This window comes from Carassius gibelio, chromosome A7 (assembly GCF_023724105.1).
Source record: "Carassius gibelio isolate Cgi1373 ecotype wild population from Czech Republic chromosome A7, carGib1.2-hapl.c, whole genome shotgun sequence".
Lineage (NCBI taxonomy): Eukaryota > Metazoa > Chordata > Actinopteri > Cypriniformes > Cyprinidae > Carassius > Carassius gibelio.
In genome coordinates, this window is record NC_068377.1 from 38,226,453 (window position 1) to 38,243,223 (window position 16,771).

General features: G+C 38.3%; 1 protein-coding gene across 1 annotated transcript in view; it reads left to right on the plus strand.

Annotated features, from left to right (window-relative positions):
- Window positions 1-259: 259 nt before the first annotated feature.
- Window positions 260-16,771, plus strand: part of LOC128017440 (sialoadhesin) — a 79,086-nt gene continuing 62,574 nt past the window's right edge. The window contains exons 1-3 of the mRNA XM_052602840.1: window positions 260-337; window positions 6,172-6,207; window positions 13,178-13,459. Of these exons, the coding sequence (XP_052458800.1) occupies window positions 307-337; window positions 6,172-6,207; window positions 13,178-13,459 (349 nt within the window). The 5' untranslated portion in view covers window positions 260-306. The remainder of the gene's footprint in view (window positions 338-6,171; window positions 6,208-13,177; window positions 13,460-16,771) is intronic.

Sequence of the window (16,771 nt, forward strand, 5' to 3'; positions counted from 1 at the left end):
CTGATCTGTGCATTTGTCCATTATATGTGAGGCTTAGGCAGCGTGAATAAAAAAATAAAAAAAAACAATGCAGTGTGACAACAATTACTGAAGACATTCTCTGTGAAAGTTTTTTTTAAGAAAACAGCTTTAACAGCTTGCATGCACTAAAAGAATAAATATCTTAGAATGGATCTCAGTTGTTGTTTTTTCTTCATGTATTTGTGTGTAGAGTTTGTCTCCTCCCTCATCTCTTCTTGTACTGTGAAACACAGGAAGTGTCTGATTTCACACAGCACTGTTCAAACAGTCTGTTAATGTGTCAGTATGGGCTCCAGTGCACTTTCTCTTACACTCTGTGAGTATTTTTCATTATATTCTACACTATCTCCTGTTTTGTTTTTCTGTTTTTTAATACAGTGTGTTCAGCTCAATATAAAAGAATGGTTGTGCTGTGTGTAAGAGGGAATATCAATCCACAGTCTGTATATTGTACACTTTGTTGTTCAAGTTCATTGCGATGATGTGGATCAGATACAGAGTTTCAGAGAACATGAATTTCTCAACAGCTTTTCATTCTCCCTGGCCCTCTTATTGATTAATAAATTTAATTAAAATTAATTGTCCATATACTGGCCACTGGTCACAAAATCACTGCATTTAAATAAATAAGAAAAATAAGTCAGGACTAAACTGTATGGGCTGAACAAAGCAAACCAGAGAAGTTTAGATGAATGACGATTGTAATGGAGGTAAAGAAGATGACAGTGACATAAGTCAAACATTATTAGACACTCGTTATTATTAATGTGCAAACAAACAGACCGTGTATGCACGCTAGCTCAGTCCATACGTTTTCCCTTTTTGTTGCATTTCTGGTTTCTGGTTCCGTTGCGACTAAAGATGCAGCTGTGTGCAGAACTCGCAGAATAACTATTAATCCTGCTCTTCTGAGTATTCTTCTTGCAAATGTTCATTCGCTGGTCAGCAAGGTGGATAAGCTGAATGCTCTGATTATATTTCAGCGCAACATCAGGAACTGCTGTCTATTTGCATTCACTGAGACATGCTACTGTTCCAGACAAAAGAGTTTCACAGCCTGGTTTTACAATCTACCGCCAGGACAGAAAACTTGTTTGCATTATAGTGAACTCTCGCTGCTGAACGGATGTTTCTATTGCTGCCAAGCACTGCTACACAGCACTCAAAAACAGCTGCAAACCCCTCCCCGTCCTTTCCTTCGGTAAAGCAGATCACATGTCCATTCTTCTTCTGCCTGCAAAAAAACAAAAGCTAAAACAGGAAAAAACTGTTATTAGCACAATCCATCAATGGAGGGAGAAAACCATTGTTACACTTAAGGACTGCTTACACACAACAGACTGGCAGATCTTTTGGGATGCAGCTGGCACAGACATTGAGGAATATACAAACTCTGTCACTGATTACAACAATTTGCACTGAAAACATTGTCCAAAAAATCTGTTAAAACCTTTCCAAACCGGAAATCTTGGATGAATGCTCATATAAGGGCCAAACTCAAAGATTGTACTTCAGCTTACAACTCTGGTGATACTGAGGCATACAGAAAGGCCCAATATGATCTTCAGAGAGATATCAGGTCTGCTAAAAGAGACTGTAAGGACAAGATGGTGGAAGACTTTCAGGGATCTAATCTCAAGCTCTTGTGGAATGGCTTACACTCAATCATGGACCACAGTGGGAAAAAAGGATGGAAAAAACCTCCAACATGGATCTGTCCGCCTCTCTGCCAGATGAGTTGAATGCCTTCTATGCACGGTTTGAGGATAGTAACACCTTCTCTACAGTGAAACTGCCAGCAGATAATAATAATATATAATAATAGTTCTCTTACCTTCTCCTTGCCTGATGTAACCAGATCACTAACCACCCACGCAAAGCACCTGGTCCTGATGGTGTTGATGGCTGTATCCTCAGATCATGTGCCAACCAGCAAGCAGCGGTGCTTACAGACATCTTTAATCTCTCCCTTAGACTGTCGGTGATACCCACCTGCTTTCAGAAAACCACCATCGTCCCTGTCCCTAAGAAGTCTGTTGTGACCTGCCTGAATGACTACTGACCCGTGGCACTAACCGCTATCATCATGAAGTGTTTAGAGCAGCTCATTAAAGACCACACCTCTTGCTTCTTGCCAGACACCATGGACCCTCTCCAGTTTGCATATAGGAAAACCAGATCAACCAATGACACAATTGCTCCATTCACAATGCCCTCATACATTTGGTAAAAAAAAAAAAAAAAAACACTTATGTGCAGATGCTGTTTATTGATTACAGCTCTGCTTTTAACACCATCATCACATCAAAACTTATCACAAAGCTCAGAGATCTAGGACTGAACTCTCATCTACAGGAGGACACAAGAGCATCAAGTTCCTTGGTGTGCACCTCTCCAATAACCTATACTGGGCTCTGCTCACCACATCAGTACTTAAATCTACACGTCGGCTGCTCTACTTCCTACAGAAGCTCAAAAGCTTTGGTCTCCTTCCCAGTATACTTACTTACTATTACAGACGTACTACCGAGAGCATCCTGACTGGGTGCCTTACTGTATGGTATTATAGCAGCTGCTCACTCCTCGACCATAAGGTCCTTCTGAGAGTTGTGAAAACAGCTGAACTCATCAGCAACTTCTATAGTGTTCCTACAGTACATTTTTCATCTGCAATGTCTGAGGAAGGCCCAAAAAAATCACAACTGACCCTATCACCCAGCAAACAGTCTGTTTATCAAGCTGCCATCAGACACAGGTGATAACGAAGCATTCAGTCCAGAACCAGCAGGCTGAAAAACTGTTTCTATATGAGGTTATCAGAACCCTTAATAAACTGTAAAGCGGTCTCTTAAATTGCACTGTTATCCCCTTCATATCATATCAAAGACTATAAAACATCATGCCTTTTGAATCTTGCATACTTCACACAACTACACTACATACCACAAAGCAAAGTCTCCACCTAACCCTGCACTTACACACTTTTTTATTTTTGCTTTTTATTTTTACTTTTATTATTATTGTATTGTGAATCTGTTGTAATCATTATTCTATATTTATGTTACTTTGAACTTCTGTTTTGCTTGCCACTTTATTATTTACTTCTGTTATTATTAATATATCAAAGCCTTACAAAATGCATTTTAATGTAAATTCTGTCACTGGCACTTGTACATATGACAAATAAATCTTGAAACTCTGTTTGAAAACCTGCAATTGCAGCTGTGTGTGGAATGATCTTCCTTGCATGGGTTGTGCAGTGGCGCGGCTCCAGCGCAGCTGAATCTAATGTTTTTAGGACTATGAGTTTCCACCAGAGTGGATATTTACTGTACATCGCAATCACAGATTTTAGTCTGTGTCTTGGAATATATGACCCAAATAAGAATTTTTCACCAGATATAGTCATCTGTACAAGTAAGTAACAAGTAAAAAAAAAATCACAGTGTGGATGGTACAGTTTTATCATGCATCTTTGTGAACTAATCAAATCAACTAACTAGAAAAAATGAAAAAGCATAGATTATCTATATAATACCATGCTTCAACGTACTGTTTAATTACCTCCAACTCTTTCTGCAGTACTGACAGCCCATGTTGTCCATGTCTTCCAAGCCATTGTTTCTGTTATATTCTCTTTTGTCATGGTTTCTTCTTTCTTTCAGATAAAATGACTTCACAGACCAATTGAAGGGCCAGCTGATGGTTTTTTCTTGAAAGAAATGACCAATAATCACTGTAATTGCTCACAAGAATTTATGTGAGAAAACATATTTTCAATGGTTGAGTGCCTCTTGACTGAATGTTTCACAGTGTGTGCCCCTCGTTAGCAGTGTGTTATGTACTGTAGTGTACATGCAGCTATGACAAGATGACGACAGATGAGAAGAAATCTTGTTGAGTAGTCTGAGCAACACAGTGATTTTGCTAGTCTTTCAATCATGTAGCGTGAGCCCGGCTTATTCTTCACTGATCCCTTTGTAAGGGTGGTTTCCCTACAGAGCTTCAGGCTAAAGACTAAAGAAACGTTGTCAGCATGATGGTATAAAACTGTAAACTTCTAGTCTGTTACCACCCACTGCCACTTATACCAATGACGGAAATAAGTGCAGTTACATTAGCTAAGTATGGATGAGTGCATTCCTAAGTGACTATTTCGTAATGCAATGGGTAGCATTTCAGAGTTAATATAGAAAGTGAAAGTGACGTGACATACAGCCAAGTATGGTGACCCATACTCGGAATTCGTGCTCTGCTTTTAACCCATCCAGAGTGCACACACACAGAGCAGTTAACACACACACTGTGGACACACACCCAGAGCAGTGGGCAGCCTAAGAAAAGGGTAGCAAAGGAAAGAGTCAGCAAAGAAAAAGAGCCAGAGCAACAGTTACTGTCCAATGAATGTCATCATTTATCCTATTCTTGATCATGTGAATAAATTGATCAATATCAGCACTCCTGTGCCTTCTGGAATTTCAAATGGCCCTTTTGTTACTCGAGAGGTTTGGTACAGGAAAACTGAAGTCTTTGATAATTGTTGACCATACACTGTATCTGCCGAAATGTTAACTGCCTGAACTTGCCGCCCTGTACAGTTTTGCCTGTCATTCATAGCCACTGGACTGCATAAAGCCTCTCAGGTCATGAGTACTACAAAAAGCACATGCAGTTAAACAATCTTTGTGTTGCTTTAAAAGTGAAGCGGACATTTTAATTTTTTGGCCATCAGGCCCCCAAGCCATGTCCCAGGCCTGCGAAAAGTTATTTTGTTTCAGACCGAGTGAATGAGAGACAGATGTATGTGTGTGGGCCCACTTAATTTAATGTCATAGACATTCTATTGCTTTTCAACGTAATTTATCTTGGTGTCACTTGAATAGAGGGTTTATATTGGAACTGCTTGTTTTTATAGTGTATATTGTTGATATATATTTAATTATCCATACTTAATCTATACAGAATTGTATTTGTTTTATAAGTATTTATTTTCAAACCAAACCCAGGGCCCCATCCCATGTTACATTTTCTAAAGTAGTTCAGCTACCTATAACCAGTATTGGGGACATGGGGTTACTTAAAATTGAGGCACCGCTGTAATATATATTTTGCTATTAATGTAAAATGAAAATGTTAATTTATTTGAGGAAAAACTGAGCAGCCAGCAATGGCTGGCACAGCCAGTACTACAATTATTGCTGAACCCTGTAATTGGTGTAGGGGGTGAAGGTGGACACTAGTATACTTTCCATTGTGAATAGTTCCTCATCCAAGGGTTGTGTTCCATCTCATGTTAAACAAGCAGTGGTTTCTCCTTTAATTAAAAAACCTGGCCTTGAGGTTACAGAGTTGAACAATTTCTGTCCTATTTCAAAACTTCAATTTTTAACTAAAGTTTTAGAAAAGGTACTTCTTACTCAAATTACCCGATTTTTGTAGGAGAATGATCTCCTGGATTTATTCTAATCTGTAACGACTGGGAACACAGGAGACAAGAGATCCAAAAGCAGTGTGAGATTTAATGGGTTATCCAAAATCAGAATCCAACAAGCAGGGGGCCAAAACCAAAAATCAATCCAAAACACAAACAGGAACTCAAAACGCGAGGAAACTGGGTGAGGGAAAGTAAGACCGGTTAATATAGGCTGGGTAATGACTATGAAGTGAAGACACCTGATTGCAATTAACAGGAGTGCAATTACTGTGATGAAGGGACAATGCTTTGTGGGAATTGTAGTGCCTACAGTGAATGGGGAAGTGACACCCCTAGTGGAGACTCAGGGAAACACAGAACACACACCGTGACATAATCTGGCTTTAGAGCTGGTCGCGTTACTGAGACCGCTCTGCTAAAACTCTTAAATGATGTATTATTAGCAATTGATTCTGGTATGGCTGCAGTTTTAATTATGTTTGATCTCATTTGAAACTGTAGACCATTATTATTTTAAAACGGTTTGATTGTGAGGTTAGGGTTTGGGGGAACTACCTTGAAATCAGTGGTGTAGTGGAGAATATCCTTCATCGGATCACTTAGATGAGCATCAAAACACAGAAAATCACTTTCAGCTGGCAAAGTAAGGGTGTTTCTGTGATCTGCAGTGTGTTGAATGAATGGAAATGCTTCATATATGTTTCTTCTCATTTCAGTGCTGATGTCCCTCATCAGCTCTGGACTCACTCAAGGTACTGTGCTCTACTGTAGTATATTTGATTTTTACACAAATGTGAATTGTGTCGTAGTAGTTTATTTGTAAACATTGATTACATTAGTCTCTTTGCTGATAATTCATGTCCATATTTTGCAGTCGTTCATCTTCACTTATCATCATGTGTGTGTGTAGATTCTCACATTGCTAAAACATTCCTGCATTACTAAATCAGCCACAAAGCAGAAAACAGATACACAGAGATCAAGTGGTGTCGTGGAGAAAAAATCTTCTAAGTCTTGCCAAAATATTCAAAGTATGAATAACAGAAGATAACATTAGACTTTACTAGACTTCCTTTCCCATGGTTTTCTCATTATCTGACTGTATTGTTCTGTCTTGAAAGAGTGCCAACTAGCCTGCCAAAACATGTCACTCAATTATTATTCAGTGTGTTGTCATTTCTCATGTGACCTCTCTCACGGTCCTGTAGGCCATGAGGCATTAAAACTCAGCTGGCGTTTATAATATTCAAAGTATTTCTTCAATTGTTTTCTATAGGATCAATAACATTTAATCGGTGGCAACACTCTAAAACATCCACAATGTGTAACTCATAAGAACTCATAACAATAACAAATGAACAAAGTTTCAACCTTTTTTATTTATGTATTAATTTAGGTATTTATTTATTTATTTTTGTATTGTTAAAATTGATTTTATAATGTCTCAACAACAATCTAATGAGCCACTGAGTGAACATTGCAGTTATCTAGTTGCTGGAGTTGTAATTCTATGGTATTTTATTTTATGGCAGCAATATATAAAAAAAATATAAATATATAAATAAAAAACTTATAACTTTCTCCAAATTAATGAAGCCAAAACTTAAATTATTGTTTTTGGTCCCCCAAAATTGAGAAACGGGCTTATTAAGGATCTTGGCAATCATTTCCCCTCAGTTTCTTCTCAGGTCAGGAATCTAGGTGTCATATTGGACTCTAAATTATGCTTAACCAAGCAAATAAATTTGGTTGTTAAAAATAGTTTTTATCAACTACAGATTATTTCTAACCTTAAAACATTCTTGTCATTTTAAGATTTGGAGAAGGTCATTCATGCTTTTATCACATTGCGTTTAGATTATTGCAACTCCTTGTATTTAGGCCTTCCTCAGTCAACCATTTCTCGCCTCCAGATGGTTCAAAACGCAACTGCAAGGATGTTAACCAGAGCAAAGAAATTTGACCATGTCACCCCGATCTTAACATCGCTCCATTGGCTCCCAGTCCATTTCAAAATTATTTAGTATAAATGATATAATGATCAAGCCCCCTCTTATGTAAAAGATCTTATCATCCCACATTCATCCAGTAGATCCTTAAGGTCTGCTGATCAGTATCTTTTATATGTCCCTCGATCACGTTTAAAAACAAAGGGCGACAGAGCTTTTTCAGTTGCTGCCCCTGGCTTATGGAATCAGCTGCCACTGGATATTCATCTAACACCTTCTATTATCATTTTTAAAAAGACGCTGAAACATATCTTTTCTCCCAGGAGTTTTAATCTAATCTTAGTATTTTGTTTTTTAGTATATTGTCTTCCATGTTGTTTTATTCTTATTTTATTTGTATTTATTATTAATGTTTTTTTAATACTATATATATATATATATATATATATATATATATATATATATATATATATATATATATATATATATATATATATATATATATATACATACACACACACACAGACACACGCACACACACACACACACACACATTACTTTATAAAATTCCGTAATTAAAACATTTAAATGTATTTAGTGAGATAAAGCGAAATCATTTGAGTCTAATATAAATCTGTATTTTTAACCAAGCAGAATCCTGAATATTTGTGTTCTGTGTCTCTGTTGCTCTCTGTATGAGGATCTTATTCAAGTCTATTCCTGATCTAACACTACATTCAGATGCTTGTCTGAGCGTCTGTTAGAACAGATCTCCATCATAAATATTGTATTCAGTTACTTCATCAATCTGTGATGTTAAAAACCTTGAAATGGAGATGTTCTCTTTACCTGAGGCAAATATTTTTGATACTAAGATTACGATCATAAGATTAAACAACAATAGCAAGCATTGAAAAAGCAGATAAAGTAAGTCAATTTATAAAAATGAATACTTATTTAAATTGAATAATTAAATGATTACTTATTTAGATTATAGATTAATTAAAAAAAGAAGAAAGAAAGTGTATTGACTGGAGAGAGAGTGAGTCAGAAGTGTGTGATAATCTCTGATCACAGAGACTGGAGATATGAGTGGATAAAGACAGAGCGTGTCAGGTAACTTCTCACAAGTGTAGGTCTCAGTATAACGACTCTCTAAGTGAGAGGAGACCTAGCTACACTCAACACCTGAGGCAGGTAGTGAGGCTCAAATAGAAAGAGACTACAACTCACATTACTGTCTAAGCGGAGCTCTGAAGAGTGGAGGCTTCAACAGGATGACTTTCTTAAATGAGAAGAAGCCTAACAACATTCAACCCTAATTGCCACGGGGCAAGTATTTCAACTCCTCAGAAGGGGAAAGAAACTCGAGCACCCGAAAGGAAGCACCCTGCTCACAGTAACCCTCAAACGCTGAGGGGAGCGATGCTTCAAAGTGTGTTAGCAGAGACAAACTGGTTGAGTGGAGCCCAAGGTACCGGGGTCTAACCAACTCAGATGAAGGGAACGAAGCTAATACGTGTAAGCCTTACCTTACAGGATTTCAGAAAGTGCAGCGAGTCTTGCGTGTGCACTGACCAGTTATGTGAATTTTATAAAGTGTTCAAAAGTGCTCATTGTGCACACTTGCTACCATGTGGATTTCAGAAAGTACACAGATGCTCAGCGTTTGTACTTAAAGCTTCCCCAGCATCAGTTCACAGACGGCCAGAGGTACTGAACTGAACGGGAGAGTCAAGCTAAAATAAGCTCTGGGGAGCAGAGGCTTCAAGTCAAGTCAAGTCAAGTCACCTTTATTTATATAGCGCTTTAAATAAAATACATTGTGTCAAAGCAACTGAACAACATTCATGATGAAAACAGTGTGTCAATAATGCAAAATGACAGTTAAAGGCAGTTAATCATTGAATTCAGTGACGTCATCTCTGTTCAGTTAAATAGTGTCTGTGCATTTATTTGCAATCAAGTCAACGATATGCTTCAGCAGGATGACTCTCTAAAATGAGAGGAAACCTACCTATTCTCACCCCTGGTAGGGAAGCTCTTAAGTCTCAGCAGTCAATGCAATCAGATCTCGCAGCATGGCTCTCTCTCATCCACTCTTAGAGATCCAGACTCTGGCGGGTGAGTGGAGCCTGCCTTAAAGCCTAGCAGTTCAGCTATCAGCGATGCTGTTCCTCAAGTCTTGATTTAGGAAATGGTTACCTGGGCATTTATCTCTGAGCATGTATGCTGTTCCCATAGCGCCTTCCAGAAGGTGCAGCGTGGAGTTCCCCTTCAAAAGGGAATGTCTCAGATTAAGCATGTAACCATGGTTCTCTGAGAAACGGGAACAAGACGCTGTGTCCCTGTGCCCCTGTTTCGTACTTAAATATAATAAAAATTAGAATTATATTCAAATTTTAAATGCATAATTTCAGTTAGGGCTTCTCTCCTGAGGCCAAAACAAAATATTACTAAAGCATGTTTATTCAAACCATAAGAAAACATAACTTTGGGAAAAAAAAAAAAAATAATAATAATAATAATATTTAAGATAATGTTTATAAAGCAATTATAATTAAGTTGCTTAAACAACTATAAACAAAACAGTGTAATGTATGAATGCATAGTTAAAATACAAAGGGTGGAAAGTCAGTCACACAGAATAAATTTTTTAATTTAAAAAGATGAGATGCAGTGGGATGGGGACTGTAAACCCACTGTAAAGTCTCAAGATATGTTTTAAAAAAGTTAAACTTACATTCATTATACATTTCTTTCCAAACATGCATCTCTCTTGAGCGAGACGCGAGTCCAACAGTGTTCCTCTAGAAAAAGTGTTAAATATGTGTTTTGATGTAAACAAGATCTACTCCACATTGATGTTCTCTTTTTTTCTAGTGGCTACAACTGAATAGGCTAACATAACCTTATAATGCATCATAGCTCTAGACCCTATAATAGATCATACCTCTAGTAAAGTTGTAGTAACCTGTGGGGTTCCCTAAAGATCCATTCTGGCTCCCATCCTTTTGTCTTTATATATGGTTCCACTTGGTTCCATTTTTAGAGAATACGGGATGTCATTCCATTGTTCTGCTGACAACACACACGTTTATCTGCCTATAAAACGGTATTTGGATGGATTGGATGCTCTCTTGGCCTGTTTGACAGATTTAAAGGCATGGTTGTTGCTAAACTTTCTAAAATGTAATGAGGAAAAAAAGAGAAATGATTGTTCTTAAACCCTCAGATTTATTGACTGGCCTCTATCCAAACTTTAGTGGGTTGTCATCATGTGTTAAGCATATGTAAACATTTTTAATAGGTATATAAATTCTGTGGTCAAATATTTTTTTTTTCATTTGCGGCTCCTGTCTAAAGGACAAAGAAAGTGATTAATGCTTTTATTACCTCTAGATTAGATTACTGTAACTCACTGTGTTCTGGGATTAGTCAAATAGCTTTATCTCAATTACAGCTGGTTCAGCTAGACTTTTTTAAGGGTTGTGGGTAATGAAATTTCACAGTCGTTCCATTGAGGCCCCAGTAATCGATGCAAGGAATTGCCCTCCTTATTCTTTACAAAGATAAACCCTGCTGTCACTGGGAAGGTTGAGGGCTGGATGAAGCCTTTAGCCAGTTCTCCTGAATGAAGTCGTTCATGGCCTTGGACTAAGGTTGTGAAAAGGTAAATATGCAGCCCTTCTGAGGACTAGAGTCGGGCAAAAGGTCGATAAGGCAGTCTGAGGGTCTGTGAGGAGGTAGTTGTGAGGCCTTGGTTTTGCTCAATGCTTCACTTAGATCATGATAAACACTGGGTAACCCTGGGTAGTCATTCTCTGTAAAGCTAACCATTAGAAGATGAAGGGGAGTGATGCCGGGAATACAATGGAGAAAACAAATAATATACATTTGAATGGTCTCTTGATGAATTCCCGTTGTTATACTAAGTTTCGTTGTCATGTGAGTTATCTATCCTGTGCCAAGGAGGCGCCCGTCGAACGCCTTAACTGCTAAAGGCAAAAAGACATTCTGTTAGAGTGATACTGCATTCTTGAGCAAATTCCACTGACATAAAATTTCCAGCCACACCAGAATCTAACATAGTGCGCACAGACACAGCTCTTGTAGGAAGAGTGACGCTAACTCTGCATGCACCTGAAAAGACAAAGCATATTGTGCTGCAGTTTTCCTCGCCTGGGTAAGTGTAGGCAACTGTTCATCTGCGCTCCAACCATCCCTCGAGTGATCAAAGACCTCCCGGAGATGTTAAAGAAAGATTGTGAATGTAGGAAAAGGATATCGGTCTCCACTCCTTAATGCTGTAATCCATTCCAGTGCTCTACCGGTGAGGAGTGAACAAACAGGAAATCTCAGGGAGCTAGAGGACGCAGTGTCTCATTCCCTACTCAGGGAACCATGGTTACATTCATAAGCTGAGACGTTCCATTTCAAGGGAACTTCAAACTGCGTCCTCTAGGGGTCGCTATGGGGAACAGTATACCCACGCTACCATGCTGAGGGGGAGTGCAGGCCTGAATCATGGCAAGCACTAAGTACCAACTCTTCCATTTCCATGGGAGTTGCCCCTGGGACGTTTAGACAGCTGTCTGTGACAGTACCCCTTACAGCCAAAAGCTACATACCTAACTTACCTGTAGGTCCTCGGCCCAGGGTTGAGCTGAAGGCTTGGAATCAGGAAAGATTCCTTTAAAATAATCTCGGACTTTGCAGTAACTCAAAGTTCTCTAATATCCTCGAGATGAACTATAAAACACACATTTCTATACACAATTCAAACTTTCGGAAAGTTGTCTTGCCAGCATCTCCCACCTGCTCTATCTCTCTCTCTCTCTCTCTCTCTCTCTCTCCCTCTCATTTTATTCTTCACAAATTGCCCAATCACATTATAAAGAAAATAAAAATGAAAGACCCAGCAGTTTAGGTTATCTGCAAGCACATTTTTCTACAATATATTTTAACCTAACTTTTTTAACAGTTTTACAGCTTTATCTAAATCAAAATCACATAACAGATTCCCACATGGGCTATATTTGCATGAACAACTGGGTAGCGTTATGCAAATCTTCCCACATTGTGATGTAAACATGTGGGGGCATTAGAACGAGTCGTATTCGGGGGGTGTGGACAAGTCTTTTATAAAGAATATCTTTTTGGATTTGAGACTTAAGTGTTTGCAACTTTAAAGATCTTTTTTTTTTTTTATGCACCAAGAGCTTGTTACACTCCAAAGACAATGGAAAAACTGAAATCGCATCATATGATCGATATAAATGATTAAAACTAGTGACGGGAAGTTTGGAATTATTTTACTGACCCTGACCTTATCTTTTTTTTTTGAGTCATTTGATTCATTTCCTTTATTTTAGCAAAATTTAATTAAAATGTCACGTGTTATTTCCCTAGCATGTATAGTAGTACTTACGCAAATGTTGATCACACTACAAACAATACAAAACTATAATGCTATAATAAATAGAAAAGATGAGTTCATTGTTTACCTGGGTCTTCAGTCTATGATTAGTTCACCTCATCTCTTATCTGACTGAAGTCTTCTGGATTGAGTCGTTCTTTCGTCACGTGTCAGCCCCATAAACTGTAACCTATGCAGTCTGAGCCAGAAAGAGAATTAAGTAGTTCATCTTTTGAGTATATTATACAAATGTATAAAATATAGTTTATAAATAAAAGTTATAAAACATTTACAATGTATTTTTCCCTAAAAAGAGCAGTTTGAGTACCTTCATATTTTTGTCTATCTTCACAGATTCACCCAGATCTACTCTGACTGTGACTCCAGACAGTCCTGTATTCACTGGAGAGAGAGTGATTCTGACGTGTGTGATTGAGTCTGATCACAGAGACTGGAGATATGAGTGGTGGAAAGGAAACTCATACATTCAAGTGTCTCAGCGTCTCACTGTAGACAGAAACACTCTCACTATTGAAGGATCTGAATCATCTGATGAGGGTCAGTACACGTGTAGAGGAAACATAGAAGGAAGATCAGTCTCATCACAATCAAGCTCTGTTTCTCTCTCAGTGAAGGGTGAGTTTAATATCATTGTCCTCATAAAGAAACCTATTTGATGTTATTGAAAGTTTGTGATACTCATAGATTATGTAAAGAATATACACTATGAAAATGTGTCATATGTGAATTAAATAACATAAATGTTGACTCAATGTACAAATCAGTGTTTAATTTAGTTGTAATTTAGCAATAATTGGTAACTTTGTAACTTTCGTTTAATCGTCAAAATCAACTACAAGCTTACCAGAGCCATATTTACAGTATAAGTGCTGAGAATTCATTAAACTTACTCCTACTTTCAAACTTATGTATAAAAGCAAGTGTCAAATAGAGCTAAAAATCACTCTTACTCTCTCAGTTAGTTAAGACAGCTGGAGAGATCTCTCGAGTGGTTAGGAGTTGCCAGAAGGGATTGTGATGGTGCTGCGGAGAGAGACGTGTGTTAATCTTTCAGGAGAGGAAGAATGTTCTTGAAATGTTTGACTATGAGTGTTTAATAAAACAGCTGTATATCTTCAGTTATTGAAACAGAAAACGAGCAAAGAATATTTACGTTACCAAAGAACATCATAACTGACTTCAGTCTAGGTCAAGTATTAAATGCTCTTTAAGAACACTCCCGTTATAATCAGTGAAGCTACACTGTATCATGAAGGAATCTCTTATTTACACTGCACACGTCTGCGGTGTGTTACGGCTCTGACACACAGCCACCGGAGAAGATCACGGCTACTCACCAGTTTCTGAAGCAGCTCTCTGAAGAAAGGAGCCTATATCTTTGACTAACATCTTTACACAATACTATCGTCTACCAGAACAACCCTAAATTGAAGGTTGTGAAGACAATTATTTTCCTTACAATAATGTATTCTCTTGAAAATTATTTATTGTCAAATGTGTGTTGAATGTGAACTCCTATGATTTATCTGAGAATATTTAAAATACGGAAAATCTATTCAGTGATTGGTCCATGTGTATTTCATCACCCAAAATCCCATTTATGGCACAGCAAAGTGTTGTGAATCAACTTTAAGACTGACACTTATGATGTGGTCCTAAACTTCGCTTACATTACAACTGAGATGCTTGATAACTAACTTTTAAGCGGAGATCTAAGCCAAGAAATCAATTCTTAGCTTGAGAGTAAAATTCTCAGAGGCTTGGTTAATACAGGCCCAAATATTTAATTTAGTGCAGTATTTTTATTTTGAGTTCATTACAGTGATCATGATACTGTAATGCTGTTTCAATCAATATTTACTTATATGTGTATTAATACAGAGACCAAAACTCGTAGTGAATGTGAGGCCAGATCAGGGCCCGGTTTCCCGATAACGCTCACTCTTAGTCGAAATATAACTCGAAAGCTATATCTTACCAAAGTTGTTTATGTTCCTAAGTGTGTTCCCCGAAGTGTCCCTTAGGAAGCTTCTTAACACGCTGCCTCTTACGTCCGACGTTACAAGAGTGCTGTACAAAGTCAGGGTACTGAACTAGTTGGCATCGATTGCTCATGAATCGATTTTCCACTTCACTCGATGGTGCATTACAGCGTTAAGAAAGACAACACGCTCTATATACAAATTAAACACTCCTCAAATTATTATAGTAACATTTTTTTTAACATATTTTAAGTTATCAGTAGAATATAGACTATAAATTTAATTATCAAATGGTCAGTAATATGTTCACACGATATGTTGTGACGGTTAGACGAACCGGGTATTCCTCGCTAATCATCCACCCTCCTTATCCCGTTGTTGTGCCACTCATGCCGCTTCTTGACATGGGTTTAACGACTTATAAAAATTATATAATACACTTTTATATTAATGGTAAGGTACTTTACAATCAGAATTGATTGGCAAGCAGCTGCAGTTACTTCTGTTTAATGCGGTATTGATTGCAATTGGTTTATGTTTTAAATAAAAAGCAACCTATCTACAATGAACAGAGAGAGAGAGATACAGAATATGGTGGGGAAGCAATGTAAAAAAGGGCACCAAGCCTCTCGTCAGAGGAAGTTGAAGTTTTGCTGGACCTTGCCACCAGGTCAGATATCACACGCCTATGGTCCACTATAACCTACACGTTTATGGCCGCGTATCCCTTTAGCGATATGTACGCCTGATCAATCACTGATGGATTGGCGATAGGGATGAGTGTGCCATCCACCAGGATGTAATTCCGGCATGGCGCAGAAGGGCGTTGGTGACAGTGTGGACGCACCTCCACACCGAGGTCTTGATTAGGCCGTAGCCCTCTCCCACGACCTCGATGAATCTCCCTGTAACAGAAAACAAAAAAGCTAAATTCTGCTGCATTAGGCTGGCAAGCACAGGTCTATAGGTACAGCAGCTCTTGGGAGGCGAATTTTTTTTTAATATAGCCACGTCATGCAAAATGTCAGAAGGGCTTAAGTGTTGCCGAATAAAAAAATTGACATGGACTAAATGGCTCCGCCCCCGGCTCCGTCTTTGATTCAACACAAGGACACGTTGGATCGCTGCTATGGTCGCTTTCTGGACACCACCATGCTTACCCATTTATAGATCTCAGCCATTTAGAGCCAAATTGTTTGCCAGATTGTAATTATCAAAAAATTGATTGCCAATTCGCTTTAATTACATTACGAAAAAGCCTAGGTTAATTACCACCATATTAGTTCTGATACCACATAAAGTCAACTTCATAAATAGGCCTGTACCCATTGCGAACATAATTTATTATGAGTCTTAAAAAATAACATAAAATCATTGTTGAGCCACAACATTGTCAACATACCATAGTTTGACCTGTACTTCGCTGCGCTGATTTCTAAAGACTGCTTTACAGTACCATCTTGAGCTCAAACAACGCTAAGAGAGAGGTTACGAATGGTCCAGACCAACCTTACGAAAGTGTGACTTACAGAAGATATACTTAGCGTACGAACGTGTCAGGAATCGTGCCATAAGGTTAAGAGAGAGGTTAAGGAATAGGTTAAGAACTACTTAGCGATAAGAACGTTTTGGGGAACCGGGCCCAGATCAGTGTGTGTCATTAGTGAGAGAGTTCAATAGATATGAGTTTAGTCCTGAAGTCAGAGAGAGTGAAGTGACTTCCAAATGATGATGTTAAATGAGTTGCTGAAGTCTTCAGATCGTCTGCTGAAGTTGATGGAGATTCAGTGTCTCCTCATATGAGGTTGTAGTTGGAGGTGTTCAGCTCTCCTTCAGCAGGAGCTTCATTCTGCTTTCTATGACGAGTCAGAGGTGTTTGTCTGAGGACGAGACGGAGCCTGAGGATTGACTCCCTTTTGCAGCAAGCCTCAAGCGACCAGTCGAT